This window comes from Trichosurus vulpecula, chromosome 3 (assembly GCF_011100635.1).
Source record: "Trichosurus vulpecula isolate mTriVul1 chromosome 3, mTriVul1.pri, whole genome shotgun sequence".
In the NCBI taxonomy this organism is placed as follows: Eukaryota; Metazoa; Chordata; class Mammalia; order Diprotodontia; family Phalangeridae; genus Trichosurus; species Trichosurus vulpecula.
In genome coordinates, this window is record NC_050575.1 from 115,834,688 (window position 1) to 115,852,816 (window position 18,129).

At 42.4% G+C, this 18,129-nt stretch overlaps 1 protein-coding gene across 2 annotated transcripts in view; it reads left to right on the forward strand.

The window, feature by feature from the left end:
* Positions 1–18,129, forward strand: part of TMEM268 (transmembrane protein 268) — a 30,391-nt gene that overhangs the window by 8,326 nt on the left and 3,936 nt on the right. For both annotated transcript variants that reach the window (XM_036750416.1, XM_036750417.1), the window contains exons 2-8: positions 828–1,014; positions 4,600–4,709; positions 7,762–7,869; positions 9,829–9,978; positions 11,782–11,892; positions 12,995–13,075; positions 15,248–15,442. In XM_036750416.1, the coding sequence (XP_036606311.1) occupies positions 903–1,014; positions 4,600–4,709; positions 7,762–7,869; positions 9,829–9,978; positions 11,782–11,892; positions 12,995–13,075; positions 15,248–15,442 (867 nt within the window). In that variant the 5' untranslated portion in view covers positions 828–902. The remainder of the gene's footprint in view (positions 1–827; positions 1,015–4,599; positions 4,710–7,761; positions 7,870–9,828; positions 9,979–11,781; positions 11,893–12,994; positions 13,076–15,247; positions 15,443–18,129) is intronic.

The following is an 18,129-nucleotide window of genomic DNA, read 5'->3' on the forward strand; positions in this document are numbered from 1 at the left end:
CTGTGAAAGACTTAGCTACTCTCATCAATACAATTATCCAAGACAACTTCAAAGGACTCATGAAGAAAAATGCTGTCTATATTCAGAGAGACAACTGATGAACTCTGAGTGCAGATTGAAGCATCCTTTTTTCATGTTTTATTTTTCTTGGTGCTTCTTCTTCTTCTTTGGCAACATGATTAATACGGAAATGTTTTGCATGACTTCACATGTATAATTGATATCATGGTTCTTGCCTTCCCAGTGGGTGGGAGAGGGGCTGGAGTAAGGGAGAGAATTGGGAACTCGAAATTTTAAAAAATGAGTGTTAAAATATAAAAGGTATATAAATATATATATATATACACATACATACATACCATATATATGTGCATATGTGTTCATGTATATATACACCTGTACACACACATATATACATATATATATACATACACACACATATATACACACATACATGTATACATGTGTGCACACACACAGCACTTGCTCTCTGACGGGTGGCAGTCAGTTATCACTGAAGAGTAGTAGTCAGCAATAACCCCGCAATGTCCTTGCAGAGTTCTGGGTTCTCTGTCCCCTAAATTCCCTTCAATTCCAGATTAAAATAGTATTTCTCTCAGAGTTATTAGAATGGTTAAACTCAATGCCAAGAACCAAAAGAATGTTATTGTGAATGATTTCTTCCCAGATCATAGGTTAACTCTAGTCTTGAAGAGATAAACAGTGTCCCTGGTTTTGCCACACACTGAACCTTTATTTTGTTCTGTATTTTTGTCTCTGGCCTTGACCAAAGGTAGCATGAGCTGAGCTGGCTGTTCTCTTGACAGGCAGAGGAGGGCAGGCAGCTTCTTGTGAAGATGGTGTAAAGTTTGAAGAGGAGTGTCCTGAGCTTTCTCTTCACCATGGCCTATGACCTTCCCCAGGACCCAGCTGGGGCACCTGGACCCTCCCTCACTTCCTTCTCTGATTGGGGCACTCTTGTGCAGGAGGATACTTCCTGCCTGGAGAGAAGAGGTAAGATTTCATCTCTTCTGGTAGCACTCTGATGTTATCTAGAAACGGTCATTATTTCTTGACTATTCATAAGGTCCCCAGGAATACAGAGTAATCAATAAAGCTTCTTAGAGTTCAGTTTCTCCTTGATACGTGCTAGTGTTGCTTACATACAGCAGCCCCTCAGCTGGGTAAATTGAGGCAGCAGAGAGATCCAAGCCAAATTCTGGATTATGGACTCCCAAGTAAGTCTTCAGCGTCCAGGATTTGGTAAATTGTTTCATGCTATGAGGAGAGCAGTTCTTGTAGGAAGCGGCTTGTGATAAGTTTATAAGCTCTGTTTTTGCAAGTAGGTCTTTCTGAGGTCACTCTCATTCCTGGAAGGAGGCTAATATGTGATAGCCCAGGACTCTTACAGGAAATGGAACTCAAAAAGTATTCCTAAATAGAAGGCTTCTTGAACCTGCTTTAATGGTTAGCCAGTTGAGGGTTAACTTTGATGCTTGGCCGAAAAAGGCCTGCTTTAATGAGTGATCAGCAGTATATGTTTACTTGGAAAGAGTTAATATGTTGAAGGCTTTCATCTTATTTAGTAAGAAAACCCTCTCTCAGGAAGGCTCAGGAAATGGCTGAGAGCCCTGATCTGAGCTTCTTTTTAAAAAGATTCTTTCTTCAAACCCTGCCATGCCTTTTAGGGGAACAGAAAGCAGTGACTGGAAAAAAACATTTGCTCGTCCTCCAAATAGTTAGCCAGAGGGCCTGCGTATGGATGTATTGTCTTGCTTCTTTTCCCCCCCAAATTTCTATCCAGGGATGCTAGTGCCTTTTAGTTCTAGCTTGGGACCAATTCATCCTAGGTTGAAGAACTTAATCTTCATATTACAAGTGAAGAAACCGAGTCTTAGTGAGGAAAATTGAGTCACCCAAGGTTACCCAGCTGGTTAGTGAGATAGTGGAAGCACAGAAATTAGAAAATGCAATCGATGAGTCAACAAGGCTTTATTAATCATTTACTATGTACTGGGTGCCGTATTAGTTGCTGGGGATACAAATTCAAAACCAAAACAGCCGCTGCTTTCAAGGGCCTAACATTCTGTTGGAGATAAACATCCATATACTCATATAAGTAAATACTAGGACTTTTGTTTTGGTCGGGGGTGTCAGAGACTAGCTGCCGGGGAATGATCGGGAAAGGCTTCATGTAGGGGCAGCACTTGGACTGCCCTTGGCAGGAAGCTAGGGATTCTGGAAAGTGAAAATGAGGAAGAAATATATCCAGCCTGAGAAATGCAAAAGCATGGAGGTGGGATGGAACACTGGGTCATTCTGGCTGGAACACAGACTGCATGAATGGGAGAAATGTGTCTAGGAAGATAGGCTGGAGCCAGATTGTAAAGGTCTTTAAATACCAAACTGAAGAATGTGTATTTTAGCCTATGGGCAAAAGGGAGTTGTTGAAATCTCTTGAGGAGGGGATTGATGCCATCACACTTGTGTTTTAGGGATATCAATCTGGTAGCATTGTGGAGGATGGAGTGTATATGAGGGAGAGATTGGAAGCATGGAGACCAAATAGGAAGTTATGTTGATTGTTCAGGGGAGAGGTTGTTCAGTCACTTCAGTTGGGTCTGACTCTTTGTGACCCCATTTGGGGTTTTCTTGGCACAGACACCAGAGTGGTTTGCCATTTCCTTCTTCTGCTCATTCTGAGGAATCTGAGGCAAGTAGGGTTAAGTGACTTTGCCCAGGGTCGCACAGCTAGCAAGTGTCTGAAGCCAGATCTGAACTCAGGAACATGAGTTTTCCTGACTCCAGGCCTGACACTTTATCTACTGAGCCACCTAGGTGCCCCAGGGGGGAGGTGATGAGGACCTAAACTAGGGTGATAGCCATGTAAGATTAAGAGAGGGGATGCATGTGAGAGATATGGTGGTCAAAGTGGTAAGACTTGGCAATTGATGACATTTGGGGGTTGAGGGAGAGTTGAGTTTGGTTCCAGGATTGTGTACCCGGTGCATGGCGGTCCCTGCCCAAGGATGGAGAGTAGCCCACTTTGGGTGAGCATCTTTAGGACATGTCTGGGAGCAATAGGAAACAAGGCTGGAAGGATAGGTTGGATCCACATTGTGGAGGAAACTTTATGCAGTGGATTCTATTTAGGGATAAAGAATCTAGTTTCTGGGATTACAGGGTCTCTTTGCTTCCCTTTTTCTCTTGACATCTTTTGGCCATTTCGGTCTCCATCAGAACTTCCACTGGACAGGGCAGAGTGATAAGGTAGGACTTCGTGAGATTATAGTATTGTTGATCTAGAAAGGGACATTGGAGGTCATCTAGTCCAACACCTTTATTTTATAGATGAGAAAAGTAAGGCCTAGAAAGGTTAAGCAATTTGCCTAAGGTTACCCAGGTAGAGTCAGGATTTGAACCCAGGTCCTTTGACTCTAAATTACTCTTTTCACTTGTAACACATTGTTTTCCATATAGTTTCTTTGTCGTAATTTCTGGTTAAAAGATTCGAAGTTGTGTAAAATCTGCTTCTGCATTTGCATTTCCTAATTATAAGTAAGTCATTCAGGTCCTTCTTGTCCCCTACAATGGACTATTTGAAACATGCTAACTTGTTGATCAACTTTTATTTATAAATCGTTATGTAAACCTTGTAAAAAGTAGTTTCACTTTTAAGCCCAAGGCCTAATTTCGCCTATATTGTTCCTCTTATCTGGACCTCCTGTATGTCCCTCCCCCTACCCTGAAACCTCCCAGTCCTCCTGACTCCTTCCTTTCTCCAAAACACAGGAAAGGAGTTAATAAAATGGAAATGAGAATATTCTCTGTTCTTTATGGTAAGGTTTCTTGTATCTTCCTATAGATTCCTTGAACCATTTTACCAACAAATAATAAATTTATATTTGTCCAGAAAGGTTTAAAATGAACCTTAGCAACACAACGCTATTGAATATAATTCCATTTTTATCTGAGGAGTCAAAAGGCATTTCAGGGCACCTAAGTTGCCACAGTACATAGTGATTGGACCCGGAGTCAGGAAGAGGTGAATTCAAATCCAGCCTCAGATACCAGTTATGTGACACCTCAGAGACAGTCACCTCAGAAGTGTTGAGAGGATCAAATAAGATAGTATTTGTAAAGCAGTTAGCACAGTACTTGGCACATAGATAGTAAGCGCTTAACAAAGGCTTGTTCTTTTCCCCTTCCCCTTCAGACTGAGTGATAGTATAAAAATGTAGATTTAGGTGGTTGGACTCAAACCGTGATACGGAAAGAGCACTGGATTTGAAGTCAGATGACCTTGATTGGAATCATGACTCTGAAATGTATTTTCTGTGTGATGTTGGGTAAGTCATTTAATATCCTTGGGCCTCAGTTTCTTCACATGTAAAATGAGACAGTTGGACAAGATAGCCTCTGAGGTCCTTTCCGCCTCTAATTCTTACGATCCTTAGACCTATAGGAAGAATTCATGATTTTCTCCCGATATCGACTGTTGTTTGGTTTCCACAAACATACCATGAATCACAGATGGGCCAATCATGCGTAATGTGCCATGAGCACTGACTCAGATTCTCTTTTCTCTTCTGATCTCAGCACTTACCAATGGCCAGCTCCTTATGGTCTTAAGTACTGACAGTACCTGTGAAGCTGCCTCCTTTAACATAGAAGTCTCCCAGGAGAAACTGAAGACCTGGGGGATCCAGGTGAGTCAGACCTTTCTGTTAGACTTGGAAAGGCCCAGAACTATAGGTGATGAGATCTTAGAGGTCGCCTGAGAGCCTTTCATTTTAAAAATGAGGAGGCTGAGACCTGGAGAGAGGTCACTTGCTTATAAGATCGTGTCTGCTTTAGTAGGCACTCAATAAATATTTTTTTGAATGAATGATTAAATAGTATGTAAATGACTGGTAAATGATGCATTTCCACCCTCAGCTAGGACTAGGATGGATGAACCTTTTTAGAGAATAGAACTCTCTCCCAGTTGGCTTGGTTATTGTTATATTCCTTATCCTCCTTCTGGCCCCCACGCTTGACGTTCTGAATTGCATTTAATTTAATTCAACTCAATTCAATGAGCATTTCTTAAGCTACTATTTATAGTGGATAAAAAGACGAAAAATGGTCCCTTCCCTCAAGGAGTATACATTCTACTGAGAGGATTCCACAGGAAAATAGATAAGTAAATAAAATATTATTTCAGGGGGTTGAGAGCATCAGCAACAAGGGAAGTCAGGAAAGGCTTCCTAGAGAAGGTGGCGCCTGAGCTGAAGGATGATAAAGATTCTGAGAGTTGGAATGAAGAGAGAGACTGCATTCCAGGCATGGGAGGTGGGAGGTAGGACATGGGCAAAGGTGCTGAGGTGGGAAATTTGGGGGTCTGCAGTAGGCCGGTTTGGCTGAAACCTAGAATGAAGGGGAGTAATTTGAAATAAGGATTAGAAGTTAAGCTGGTGCCAGATTGTAAAGAGCCTTAAATGCCAGGCTGAGTGAGAGCTGGGCATGGAGTCAGGAAGACCCGAGTTCAAATGTGGCCTCATATACTTACTAGCTGTGTGACCCTGGGCAAGTCACTTAACCCCTTGTTTGCTTTAGTTTCCTCATCTGTAAAATGGGGATAATAACAGCCCCAACCCCCCAGGATTGTTGTGAGGAGCAAATGAGATGATAATCATGAAGCGCTTGGCACAGTGCCTGGTACACAGTAAGCACTAAATAAATGTTCACCATTGTTGTTATGTTCCCTGAGGGCTTTTGAGCAGGAAGCCTGACACAGTCAGACCTTTGCTTTAGGAAGATTGGTTACCTGGAAGACTAGTTGGAAAGGGGAGAGAAGGGAAACGAGGAGCTTAATTAGGAAGGTCCAGGTAAGCAGTCCTGAGGCCTGAACGAGTGTGGTTGCCGTTAGATTGTAGAGAAGGGTGTAGAGAGAACGGAGGGAGGTAAGGAAGAAACAAGCATTTATTAAGTGCCTAATGTATACCAGGCACTACGCCTCGTGCTTGACGAATATTGTCTCATTCGATTCTCACAGCAGCCCTGGGAAACAGGTGCTGTTATTATCCCCCTTTTACAGTTGAGGAAACTGAGGCAGGCAGAGGTTAAGTGACTTGCTCAGGGTCACACAGCTAGTATGTGTCTGAGGCCGGATTTGAACTCGGGTCTTCCTGAATCAAGGTAGAATAATCGTGATTGATAGTAGAGAGAGAGTATAACCGTCTCGGTGTCCACAGCTTTAGTTGGAATAAAGGTTCAGTCTTCGGGACGCTGAGTAGATGGAGGAATCTTGAGGCCAGATTGTTTAAAGGGACATCGACCTGTGCAGTGAGGTTTCACATAGGAAGACAGGGGTTAGGGCAGAAGGGAAGACTGAATGTAAGCTAGGTATGCGCAATTTGAGAAAAGAGGGAGAAGACGACTGCAACGAAGAACTAGAGAAGATGATGAAGATGTTTGGAATCAACTTCAGAGGAAGAGTCCAAAGTGGCAAGGAGGAAAGGCACATGCTTTTGGCCCAGTGTGTTGGGTCATAGCCTCCACCACAAGTTTAAAGTGGAAGGAGCATTAGAGGTTATGGAGGCCTTTCCCCTTATTTTTCTTTTACAGACGATTAAACTGAGGCTGGGAGAGGCTGAGTGGCTTGCATTTGGTCACACAGCTACTAAGTTTCTGAGGTGGGATTCAAACCCAGATTTTCTTTTTTCCAAGTTCTGCATGCTTGCCCCCCACACCATGCTGCCCCACTGGAAGATAGAGAAGAAAAAATGCATCCAAGTACCAAGGAGGGAGGCTAGGGATGCTCTGTGTCTGGGTACAGCCAGAGTCACGGGAGGGCAAGGAATGACAAGGAGTGCAAGATGATGTAAATGTTGTTAGTGAGAGAACTGGGGTTCCAGAGAGTATGTTCAATGCAAGGACCTTTGCCACCACTCAAGATGGCAAGCAATGATGCACAGTCAGAAGGTAGCACGCTCCTGGATTGTGTATGGGGTTGCTGATCAGACCTGTGGTATGAGGCCTCACTCCTGGAGGAGGTCCCAGTGTATGAAACTATTCCTGAGTAAAGAGAGAAGGCCTCATATGTATGGTTATGGTGGGCTGGGGCCTGTTTTTTTCGAGTATGGTTTGCTAAAGCAGGGCAGAGAAGGCCTGCCATTTATATATGGCTGTAGGCACAGATTTCCAAATCCAATCCCCGGAAACTTGGTGGTAAAGAATATTGGTACAATGTACTAATAGTAGTACACATAGTAGGCACTTAATAAATTGTTTTTTTACCGGTTGACTAAGGAAGGGATGTAGCATTAGAATGGAACCAAGGACAGAGTAGATTCAACCTTCCCATGGTGCCAGAGTGAGGAGAGGGGTGGGGGGTTGTTTCCTCACTCTCCCAGGACCAGGGATCTAGAAGGTAGGAGGAGGTGCTGATGTTCCTAAGGCACTGAATGAGGACACCTAAAACTTTTAATAACCTAGAACTAGGTTTGATGATGATTGTGAAAAGTGATTAACACAGTGCCAGGCATGTAATAGCCTTCATGTAAATTCTTATTCTTTCCCTTCCCATTTTAAAGTCAAACTCAGCAGTTATATAGTTCCATTGACATCATAAATAAACTCTAGTGACCTGGCCCACCCCTATTCTTTTGAGTGTCCACTGTTCCCTATGGTTGTAAGTAGCCAGGTGAATGAAAGCACTGTCCTCTGCTTTTCCCAGGCTAAAGTCAAACATGGTTTCTCTTTTGGATTCCTGAGCAGGTGCCAACAGAGAAGTACAAGAGTTTAATTGAGAATGCCATCTTAGATCCCCAAGTGAGAAGATTCATGTTCTATAACTCCAGGCCTTTCCAGTTGGCTATTGCTGTGGTAAGGATTTGAGTCTATTCCCTGACTGCCCCTAGACTGGTTCCTCTTGTGTGAAGAGACCGTCACCACGTGCTAAATGGAGGCATATTTGAAGCAGACATCATGGAATTCAGTAGGGTTTCCACAAAGTATGTTGAAGTGGGTGCTGGGAGCTGTAAGTGGGTAAGGTCCTTTGGAAGATGCCTACTATTTCCTAGTGTGGGGATGCTTGCCCTCAACTGGGGGCTTTCTGGCATAGGAGAAATCCAGCCTTTGGACCTTGAGGCCGGCAAACCTTGAGGCAAGATGGCCTTGGAGTTGGACTGAGAAGGGTGGTTGAGAGAAGATAGGAAAGTTACCCATGTGATTCTGATTCCAAACTCAGTGTTCTTTACATGTTGTTTTGATTATAGACTCTACCTTTCTAAATCTTCCACATCTATATTTATCGTGTATAGCTTGTGGGCAACCACAAATTTCTCCACCCTCTATGTCCTGCAGGATGTCCTTTTAGCTATCTAAAGGTACCTTTTATTCCATTGAACTAATCTATTCCCCACCCCCACCCCCCAGCTTCAAGATTTTGTAGACTTGGATCCTTAGTGTTCTAGCCCTTAACATAGAGTTCAACTTTATGCTAAACAGCTTTATGCGTGTCATGGCAAGTAGGTGACCCCGGTTCTCAAATGCTATGCTAATGGAGTCCAAACTCAGGCCAATCCTACCTAGATAGGAAAGTGCTAATTTTCAGCTCTGAGTCATAGCAGCATAAATTTAGAGCTGGAAGTGATTTAAGGGGTCATTGTGTCCAGTTTTATCATTTTAGGATTAGGAAACTGAGAGGCAGAGAAGTTAAATGATTCCCCCAGGGCTTACAGAGGAATAATTTGAACCACCCAAGTCTTCCTGACTGTGCCATGCTGTCGTTTAAGGAGAGCCTAGCCAAATTTGTGACTAATCACCAGGTTGACCCATGAGGGATGCATTCTTGGCCCAAGAAACTTTCCAAAATCATCTGTTAAGTTACAGAAGGGTTGTGGTCTGCCTTGTTGGAGGTGGCACCAGTTTTGATGAGATTTCCAGCCAATAGGTTCTTAGGTTTAGTGGCACTGGGGACCCAGCCTTACCTCCTTGTTTTACATAATCTTGAGAAGTTAATGGTCTTGCCCAAAATCACAGAGGTAGTGAGTGGCAGAGGTGAGGTGAGTTTTGAACCCAGGTCCACTGACTCCAAATCCATTGCTTTTTCCACCATATTATATGGTACCACAGTAATCCTTTGGGTGCTTACCAGGTGACTTGCCTTTTGTTGTGTGAGACACAGAGCTAGGATCACTGGGGACCAGGCTATCCCCTTTGCTCATGTGCTTGTAGGCTCCCTCCCCTCTCTTGTTTTTCATTAGATGTAAATTTCATTTTATGGTTAATTTTTATACTTTTTATCCTTTCTTGGAGAGTAGGACAGTGCTATAAAAAACAGCGACCACTTTTTTTCTCAGGGTTAATTTTTTCTGGACAAGGGGCAGTGTGGTACAGTGGATAGAGGATGAGGATACAGCACTTAGACCAAAGGGCCCCCACCTCTGACACTTAACTAGCTTCAGGTTCCTTATGTGAGAATAGTAATACCCAGTTTATGTATCTCCTAGTGTTGTTGTCCAGCTCAAATGAGATTAGATATGCAAAAGACTTGCAAACTGCTTCTCAACTTTACTTTTTGCTCACTAAATGGTATTATTCTTTGCTCTGAATTGAGGCATGCTGCAGGAGAGCCAGCAGACCTACATAGGTGCATACAATTATAAGTATGAGTTCCACCCAACTCATGGCACACAGGTGTGCTGGGGCAAGCCCCTGGAGAACCATTGCTTTAAAGGACTCTATGAAGACCAGTGGTGATGATAATGATGATGATGATGACTTTTCTGCTTTATTTATTTTCTGGTTGTTTGAGTATATGATGTCTTTGTGTTCCTCCAGGTTTTCTACATAGCAATGTGGGCTAATCTGTACTCCACCAGCCAGATGTTTTCTTTGGGAAGACACTGGGCAGCTGTGGTTCTTGTGACCCTAGGCACTATATTAGCTACCCTCATTCTCATTCTCATCTTTGACAGGCACCAAAGGAAGGTAAGGGAGACACTGCTGTAAAGTGAATACTGTTTATAGCCCTCCCTCCCTGAAGGGCATGGAAAACACAGCTCTAGGTCTTTTTAAGATAGATGCTCATTCTCCTTTTCTGTCTTGCCCGCGGAACCTAGCACTGTAGGTAAATATCTTATAAGTTTTGAGTTGAATCTCCAAGCTCTCTCCCAGGCTGAACTTGTCTCTTAAAATTATTTCTTTGTTTATTTATTATCTGTATCTTTTAAACCTATTCTTTGAGGGAAACATTTATCAGCAGTGGATGTTTATTTAACCACCAAAAATATTAATTAAATATCTGTTGAGCTGAGAGGGATGCTAAGTTTAGATAAGACCTGCTCTCTGCCTTCAGGAAGTATAAAGCTTACTAGGAATTATGGGATCATAGACTTAGACCTTCAGAAATCATCTAGCCCAATTCTCTCATTTATGGGTGAGGAAACTAAGCTTTGGGGCAGGTCAGTGGTATAGTGGGTAGAGTGCTGGGCCTGGAATCAGGAAGACCTGAATTCAAATCCAGCTTCACACACTTCCTAGCTCTGTGGCCCTAGGAAGTCACTTAACTCTTGCCTGCATAAAACTGAAGAAGGACGTAGCAAACCACTCCAGTATCTCTGCCAAGAAAACTCCATGATCAGTTGGTACACAGAGTCATGAAGAGTCGGACATGACTGATCAGTAACAGAGGAATATGAGCCAATGTTTTGGGTCAAGTCACTTGACCTCTCAGTGTCTAGACAAGTCTTTATGTGCACATATTGCAGAGTAGGTACTGACCTACATTCGTAGAAAGCTTGCTCATCCGAGAATTCCCTATGTACATAGGTCCAGCCCTTCTCTTCTATCTTACTACATGCACAGGGTCCAGAGTGCCTGGTACTGTAAGGGAATCCAGAGAATAAGGTGCAGCATCTCAGAGTGGGAAGGGATGTCAGGGGATATTATCTTCTGTACCACCTAGATGCCAGTAGTCTCCCATTCTCTCTGATGTGACTCCTTGTCCCAAGAAGATTTCAGGTAACATTATAGGAATCTTAAAGGGAGAAAAGATCACACAAAAATAACTTAAATATACAATATTAAGAATCCAAAATTGTTGATTAGCCAAGTCCTATTGTTCCTTTCTGGATCCGTCCCTTCACTCCTGGAGCTAAACCATGGGACCTCTTCTCCTTCCACATATCTTAGTCCTTTCTCCATGACGAAGGGAGGGTTCTAGCTCTTATCACTTCTGGTAGATGGGGCCATAATGGGTGAACCAGACCAGGCTTACCCTTTGTTAAAAGGTTTGATACCACAATTTCTCTGTTTCTCTAAGAAAAACCTAATTTTGTTCTTGACCTGTCACTTTTTCTAGGGGAAGTCTGGTAAGGGCTTTAGAGAGAAATATAATTTCTTAATATTCCTAGGGAAACTAAAAAAAGGAGATTTTGAATATGCTTCTTTGAATATGGGCTGTAGGGAAGAGCAGAGCAATCATATGAATAGATCTATGTATAAGAATCATCTTTGTGACCATAGATTTGGGGAGAGGTCAGTTTGGGAATGGGCAGGACAGGGCAAACATAGGAAAGATGATGGTAGGGAGGCATTCCTTTACCTATTGGTCTCAATGTGTTGTGTTAGATTGTTGTGGGGTTCTTTTATTTGGGGGCTGCTGTTTGGTCCATGACGCCTCTCTGAATCTGCATAATAATAGCTTGTGTGAAGATGGGGTTACTTGTGTGGTTTGAGAGCTGGCCTGGGACAAGAGTGTCCTGCTATGTCACTTGGTTGTTGGGTTCACAGGCACACACGAATACAGATCTCCGTCTGGCAGCTGCCAACGAAACCCTGATGCCATACCACATGCTCCTGGGGGTGACTGGCGAGGTGGAGGGCTGCCAGGCTGTACTGCAGGTATCACTCTTCTGAATGATTCATCCCAGCAGATCAAGTCTCGGTCTAAGAAGATGAGAAAGGGCTTATCCAAAGGATGAGCACCCTGTACGGTGGGGGGGCGGGGCAAGTGCTGTGGAACTGCTTCTTTTCTCTGAAGTGGATCTAAAGATGAGATTTGGAGACAAGAAAAGATCCCTGGATTTGGAATTACAGGCTTTGGATTTGAATGTTGGCCCTGCTATTTAATACTTTCATTACTTTGGGCGAATCACTTATTGGCTAGGGGCCTTGGTTTCTGCGTCTGTAAAATGAAGTGGTTCGATTCAGTTCATAGTATCAAGGATCCAGAACTAGAAGGGCCTTCTTGGTTCATCAAGTCTATCCTCATCATTTTACAGGTGAGGAAACCAAGGCTCAGAGAAAGTTGCTGAATTAAGCCAATGTTTACATGGCTGGTAAGTGTCAGCTGCAACATCTGAACCCAGGACTTCCCAACTCTAAGTCTAGTGCTCCATTCACTATGCCAAGATCCCTTCCATTTTACTGCTTGTTAATACATTATGGTAAGAGCAGATACATTGTCTCAGGGCAAGTCTTTTCTTTCAACATTAGAAGGATCCAAATTTAATACTATCTTAAAGGACCAAGTTATGCCCATTGATGCAGTGTATTTTTTTATCCATAAGGCAAAAAAATAGAGATAGGATAAAAATTTTTATTTTAAAGTATAATTATGATAAAAAATTCTTTGCATCAATTGATATTCCTGGTCCTTCTTTAATTAGTAGGATGCCTACTAACTTAATGGCAGGAGATGAAAACCCTTTGCCAACAGGATTGGACATTTTTCAGTTTTATGAAAAGCAAGTTTTCTACTTGCCAGAAAAATTAGAGTTAATTATAGAGCAATACACAGAGAGAGAACAGAATGGTGTGTTCCTGCCACAGACAGTACAGTGAAACAGAAAGTCTTCGTGTAGAAGGTCTGTTTTCAATATTGAAATGAAGACAATGCAAGGGGAGAACAGCAGGAAAAAGAACATAGTGAGTGGGGTGTGGAGGCCAGGTGCCAAGTTAATGCTTTCTTCTCTTCTCTTCTCTTCTTTTCTTTCCTCTCCAGCTTTGGTTTGTTTACTTCCACTTAGAGAGCTGTCTCCACTCATTATCGGACTGTATCCGAGAACTGAAGGCCAATCAAGAGGTAACCAACTCATAGAATCAGCTGAATGGTAGGAATGGAGAGCATCTCTGACTGTCAAGGCAGTGCCTACTGTGTATTAGGAAGGTTGCTAGGATTAGACAGAGAGCTTGGGTTCAAATCCCAGTTCTGCCATTAAAAGTTACCCATGTGACATTGGACAAATCCCTTACCCTCTCTGGACCTCAGTTTTCTCAGCTGTAAAATGAGGGTGTTGGACTAGATGACATCAAAGGTCCCTTGCAATTCTAACTCTATGATCTGAGGATCTCAATAGAGGATTGCAGATTTAGGGTTGGAAGGGACCTTTGAGGTTATCTAGGCGAGTTCTTAATTTTTCAGAGGTGTTCATTTGTAATGACAATGTTACTAGCAGCTGCTGTGGGGGTGTAAGACCAATAACATCAGCACACAGGAGGGCTGCTAGCACAGGTTCTTTGATTTGCTTTTCTAAGGAAAGCAACTTTAAGGGGTTTACAATCTCACTTTAATTAAACATATATATATATATATATATATATATATATCGTTCACTTAGTTCAGGGGAAAAAGTCAGCACCCTGAACTTCAGAGAAAACACAGACAGAAATTACAAGCAAAAATTATATAAACAGAGCAAATAGCACAAATCAGCAGACAGGGCTTTTAGCTGTCTGTCCATAGGAATACATACACAGTTACTGGAGAGAGAAGCACCAACATCTGGGTTTTAAAAGCTGGAAGCTCCTTAATGGCTACCCAGAGTCTCCACATGAATACTCTTCCAATGAGTGAGCCCCTAAAAGTAAAACGCTAATCTTCCGAGTATATATATGCTTCTTCAGGGTCAGAGGGTGTCACAACCATGAGACTCAAACCCGTGTAACTTAGGCTTTCCTGTTACCCAAGCAGGTCATAAAAAACTCCTGATTCAATCAAAGACTCTTGATTGAAACAAATGCAAGGCTCAGTCAAATGCATTTGATTACCTTAGTGCTGGGAAGCACTCCGAAAAAAAAAACCGAAACAGCAGAACGTCCCACTTTGCTTGCCATTACATCATTTTACATCAAAGGGCCAGGGAATTGCCTGAGAATCTACTCATTGGATACACAGGCTCATACCTTAACATCACATCAGAGGGACCAGCCTAGCCATGTGTTTGACTCATGTAAGACCAGTACAAAAGAATGGACTGGGCGTCGGGACACCTGGGTTTTAGTTCCAGCTCTGTCCCAACTTTATATGTGACATTAGGTGAGTCCTTTAATCACATTAGGGCTCAGTTTCCTCATATTCAAAATGAAGGGATTGAATTATATGGTCTCTGAGGCCTGTTCCAGGTTAGGAATTCTATATTTCCAAATTTAAATTTCCTTTACCGACACATCTTTTCAATATGTTGTTGTTCAGGTGTTTCAGTAGTGTCTGATACTCTTCATTACCCCATTTGGGGTTTTCTTGGCAAAGATACTGGAGTGGTTTGCACTCTCTTTCTCTAGCCTGTTTTTTACAGCTGAGGAAACTGGAGGCAAGCAGAGGTTAAGTGACTTGCCCAGAGCCACACAGCTAGCAAGTGTCTGAAGCCAGATTTGAACTCAGGAACATGAGTCTTCCTGACTCCAGGCCTGACACTCTATCTACTGCACCACCTAGCTGCCCTAGCGAGGGTACTTACCTAATTAAATGGAAAAGAGATTAGCTTAAAGTCATTTGTTCTATTTGTGCATGCTTTCTGGTGGCTAGAATAGATAATATCTTACATTCCTCTAATCTTTTTTAACTTTTCAAAGTGTCTTTATATCTATTTTTTTCCCTTCTTTTTTGATCATAACAGTCTTGTCAGGAAGGCAGGGCAGGTTGTCTCAACCCCATTTTGTGGGAGGTGGTCAGTGACTTGTCTAAGAACCCATAATTGGTTCGGCCTCAGGGCATCCTGGTCTTGTGATTCCCAACCCCTGTAGCCCGCCCACTGGACCATGCTGCTCCTAACCCAGGTAGCCAGTCAGTACATGCCCAATCCTTCTGCTTCCAGGCTTTCTAGAGGTGGTATAGACAAGGATGGCAGGGCTTGGGCCAGCTTCTCTTGTGCTTTCTGGCCTCCCTCAGATGTGGGGCAAAGAAGCAATGGGCACTTCTTAAAAGACCCTCTAATTCAAGAGCTGGCCCAGGCCCACTCTCTGACTTTCTCTGTAGTCAGTGCTAAGAGACTGCCTGAACCAGTTCCAAGTGGTCGTGGAAACAGTGGTGAGCCCTGCCCAGGAAGAGGGAGAAGAGAATGAAAGGCTGGCTGAGGAATCTCCTTTGCTGCCCAGTGGTGGGACGGAGCCCAGGAAAGGAGTGGTCACACAGATGGTTCTTCAGCACCTCATTCCAGAGGATGCACCAGAGGTAATTATCATTTCTCAGAGAGGTCATTTGGGGTCAGACCCCACCTTAGGGGGTAGTTAGGTATTTTATTTACCTCTGATAGTCATAGCTTTGAGGACACAAGGTTAACTTGAATTCTTAATGACATAAGTATTTGGTGCAATTTTATTTTGCCTCTTGGGAGGGATATAGGTATAGGGTAGAATATTTATAAAAGCACCTAGTATAGGTATTTTATTTACCTCTGATAGTCATAGCTTTGAGGACACAAGGTTAACTTGAATTCTTAATGACATAAGTATTTGGTGCAATTTTATTTTGCCTCTTGGGAGGGATATAGGTATAGGGTAGAATATTTATAAAAAGCACCTAGTACAGTAGGCACTATGTAAATGCTCAGAAAAAAATCCATTGAAGCAGATTTGTAGAGTTGTAGACTTAGAGCTAAAGGTGGCTTAAGTATCATTAAGTCCAAACCCCTCATTTCACAGATGAGTTAACTATGATCCAGGTGGATTCAGTGACTCACTCAGGGTCATACTCAACTAGTAAGTGTCTAAGGTAGGATTTGAACCCTGGTCTTCTTGAGTCTTAAGTCCACCGCCTTATGCACTTAAATCATGCTTCTAATTTCAGTTCAAGGTGAGGAAGAACTGCCTACCAATTATACTGTCCCCAAATGGAATGAACTGCCTCAGGAGGTAGATAATGGGCTCCTCACTAGAGGGTTAAATCCCTCTGGTTGACTGGTTGACCAGTTGTCAGATATACTGTAGAAGGTATTCCTGGGTTTTTTTTTTTTGAGGTTTTTGCATCACCTTCAGTTTCAGATATATCCTTCCTCCCCCTACTACCCAGAAAGCCATCCTATTACTAAGAATTTTAAAAAATAAAAATTGTTCAGAAAAACTAACCAATATATATGACAATTTATGTTTGTCCTGCACCTATGGTCCCCCACTCTTGCAAAAGAGGGAGGGCATTCTATCTTCCTTCTCTTCTCAAAAGGAAGGAAATTCCTTTTTGTATGTGTATCTAAAATATCCAGCCTCACAGGTTCATTCCCACTGTGAAATTCGGTGATTCTATGTATGATTGACTAGTGAGAGGAGCAACTCTTCTTGCTACTATTCTTTTTTTTTTTTTTACTTTACCAACTTTTTTTTTTAAATTTATTTAACATATTTAGTTTTCATCATTGATTTTCACAAGAGTTTGGATTACAAATTTTCTCCCCATTTCTACCCTCCCCCCCGCTCCAAGATGGCGTATATTCTGGTTGCCCTGTTCCCCAGTCAGCGCTCCCCTCTGTCACCCCACTCCCCTCCCATCCCCTTTCTCCTTCCTTTCTTGTAGGGCGAGATAAATTTTTATGCCCCATTGCCTGTGTATCTTATTTTCTTGTTGCATGCAAAAACATTTGTTTGTTTTTGAACATCTGTTTTTAAAACTTTGAGTTCCAAATTCTCTCGCCTCTTCCCTTCCCACCCACCCTCCCTAAGAAGTCAAGCAATTCAACATAGGCCACATGTGTATCACTATGTATAACCCTTCCACAATACTCATGTTGTGAAAGACTAACTATATTTTGCTCCTTCCCAACCCATCCCCCTTTATTGAATTTTCTCCCTTGACCCTGTCCCCTTTCCAAAGTGTTTCTTTTTGACTACCTCCACCTCCTTCTGCCCTCTCCTCCATCATCCCCCCCATTTTTTTTTATCTTCTTCCCTCTTCTTTCCTGTGGGGTAAGATTCCCAATTGGGTATGTATGGTATTCCCTCCTTAGGCCAAATCTGATGAGGGCAATGTTCACTCATTCCGCCCTCATCTGTCCTCTCCCCTCCCCCCACAGAACTGCTTCTTCTTGCCACCTTTATGGGAGATAATCCATCCCATTCTATCTCTCCTTATCTCCCTCTCTCAGTATGTTCCTCTCTCATCCCTTAATTTGATTTTATTTCTTTTAGATATCTTCCCTTCATCTTCAACTCACCCTGTGTCCGCTCTCTCCCTCTCTCTCTCTCTCTCTCTCTCTCTCTCTCTCTCTATATATATATATATATATATATATATATATATATATATATATATGCATACACACATAGATAAATACATACATACACATTCACCCATATATATATACATAAACATATATGTATGCATATTCCCTTCAGCTACCCTAATACTGAGGTCTCATGAATCATACACATCATCTTTCCATGTAGGAATGTCAACAAAACAGTTCACCTTTAGTAAGTCCCTTGCAATTTCTTTTTCTTGTTCTTTTTCTTGATTACCTTTTTAGACTTCTCTTGATTCTTGTGTTTGAAAATCAAATTTTCTATTCAGTTCTGGTCTTTTCACTGAGAAAGCTTGAAAGTCCTCTATTTTATTGAAAGTCCATATTTTGCCTTGGAGCATGATACTCAGTTTTGCTGGGTAGGTGATTCTAGGTTTTAATCCTAGCTCCATTGACCTCCGGAATATCATATTCCAAGCCCTTCGATCTCTTAATGTAGAGGCTGCCAGATCTTGGGTTATTCTGATTGGGTTTCCACAATACTCAAATTGTTTCTTTCTGGCTGCTTGCAGTATTTTCTCCTTGATCTGGGAGCTCTGGAATTTGGCGACAATATTCCTAGGAGATTTCTTTTTGGGATCTATTTGAGGAGGTGATCAATGGATTCTTTCAATTTCTATTTTGCCCT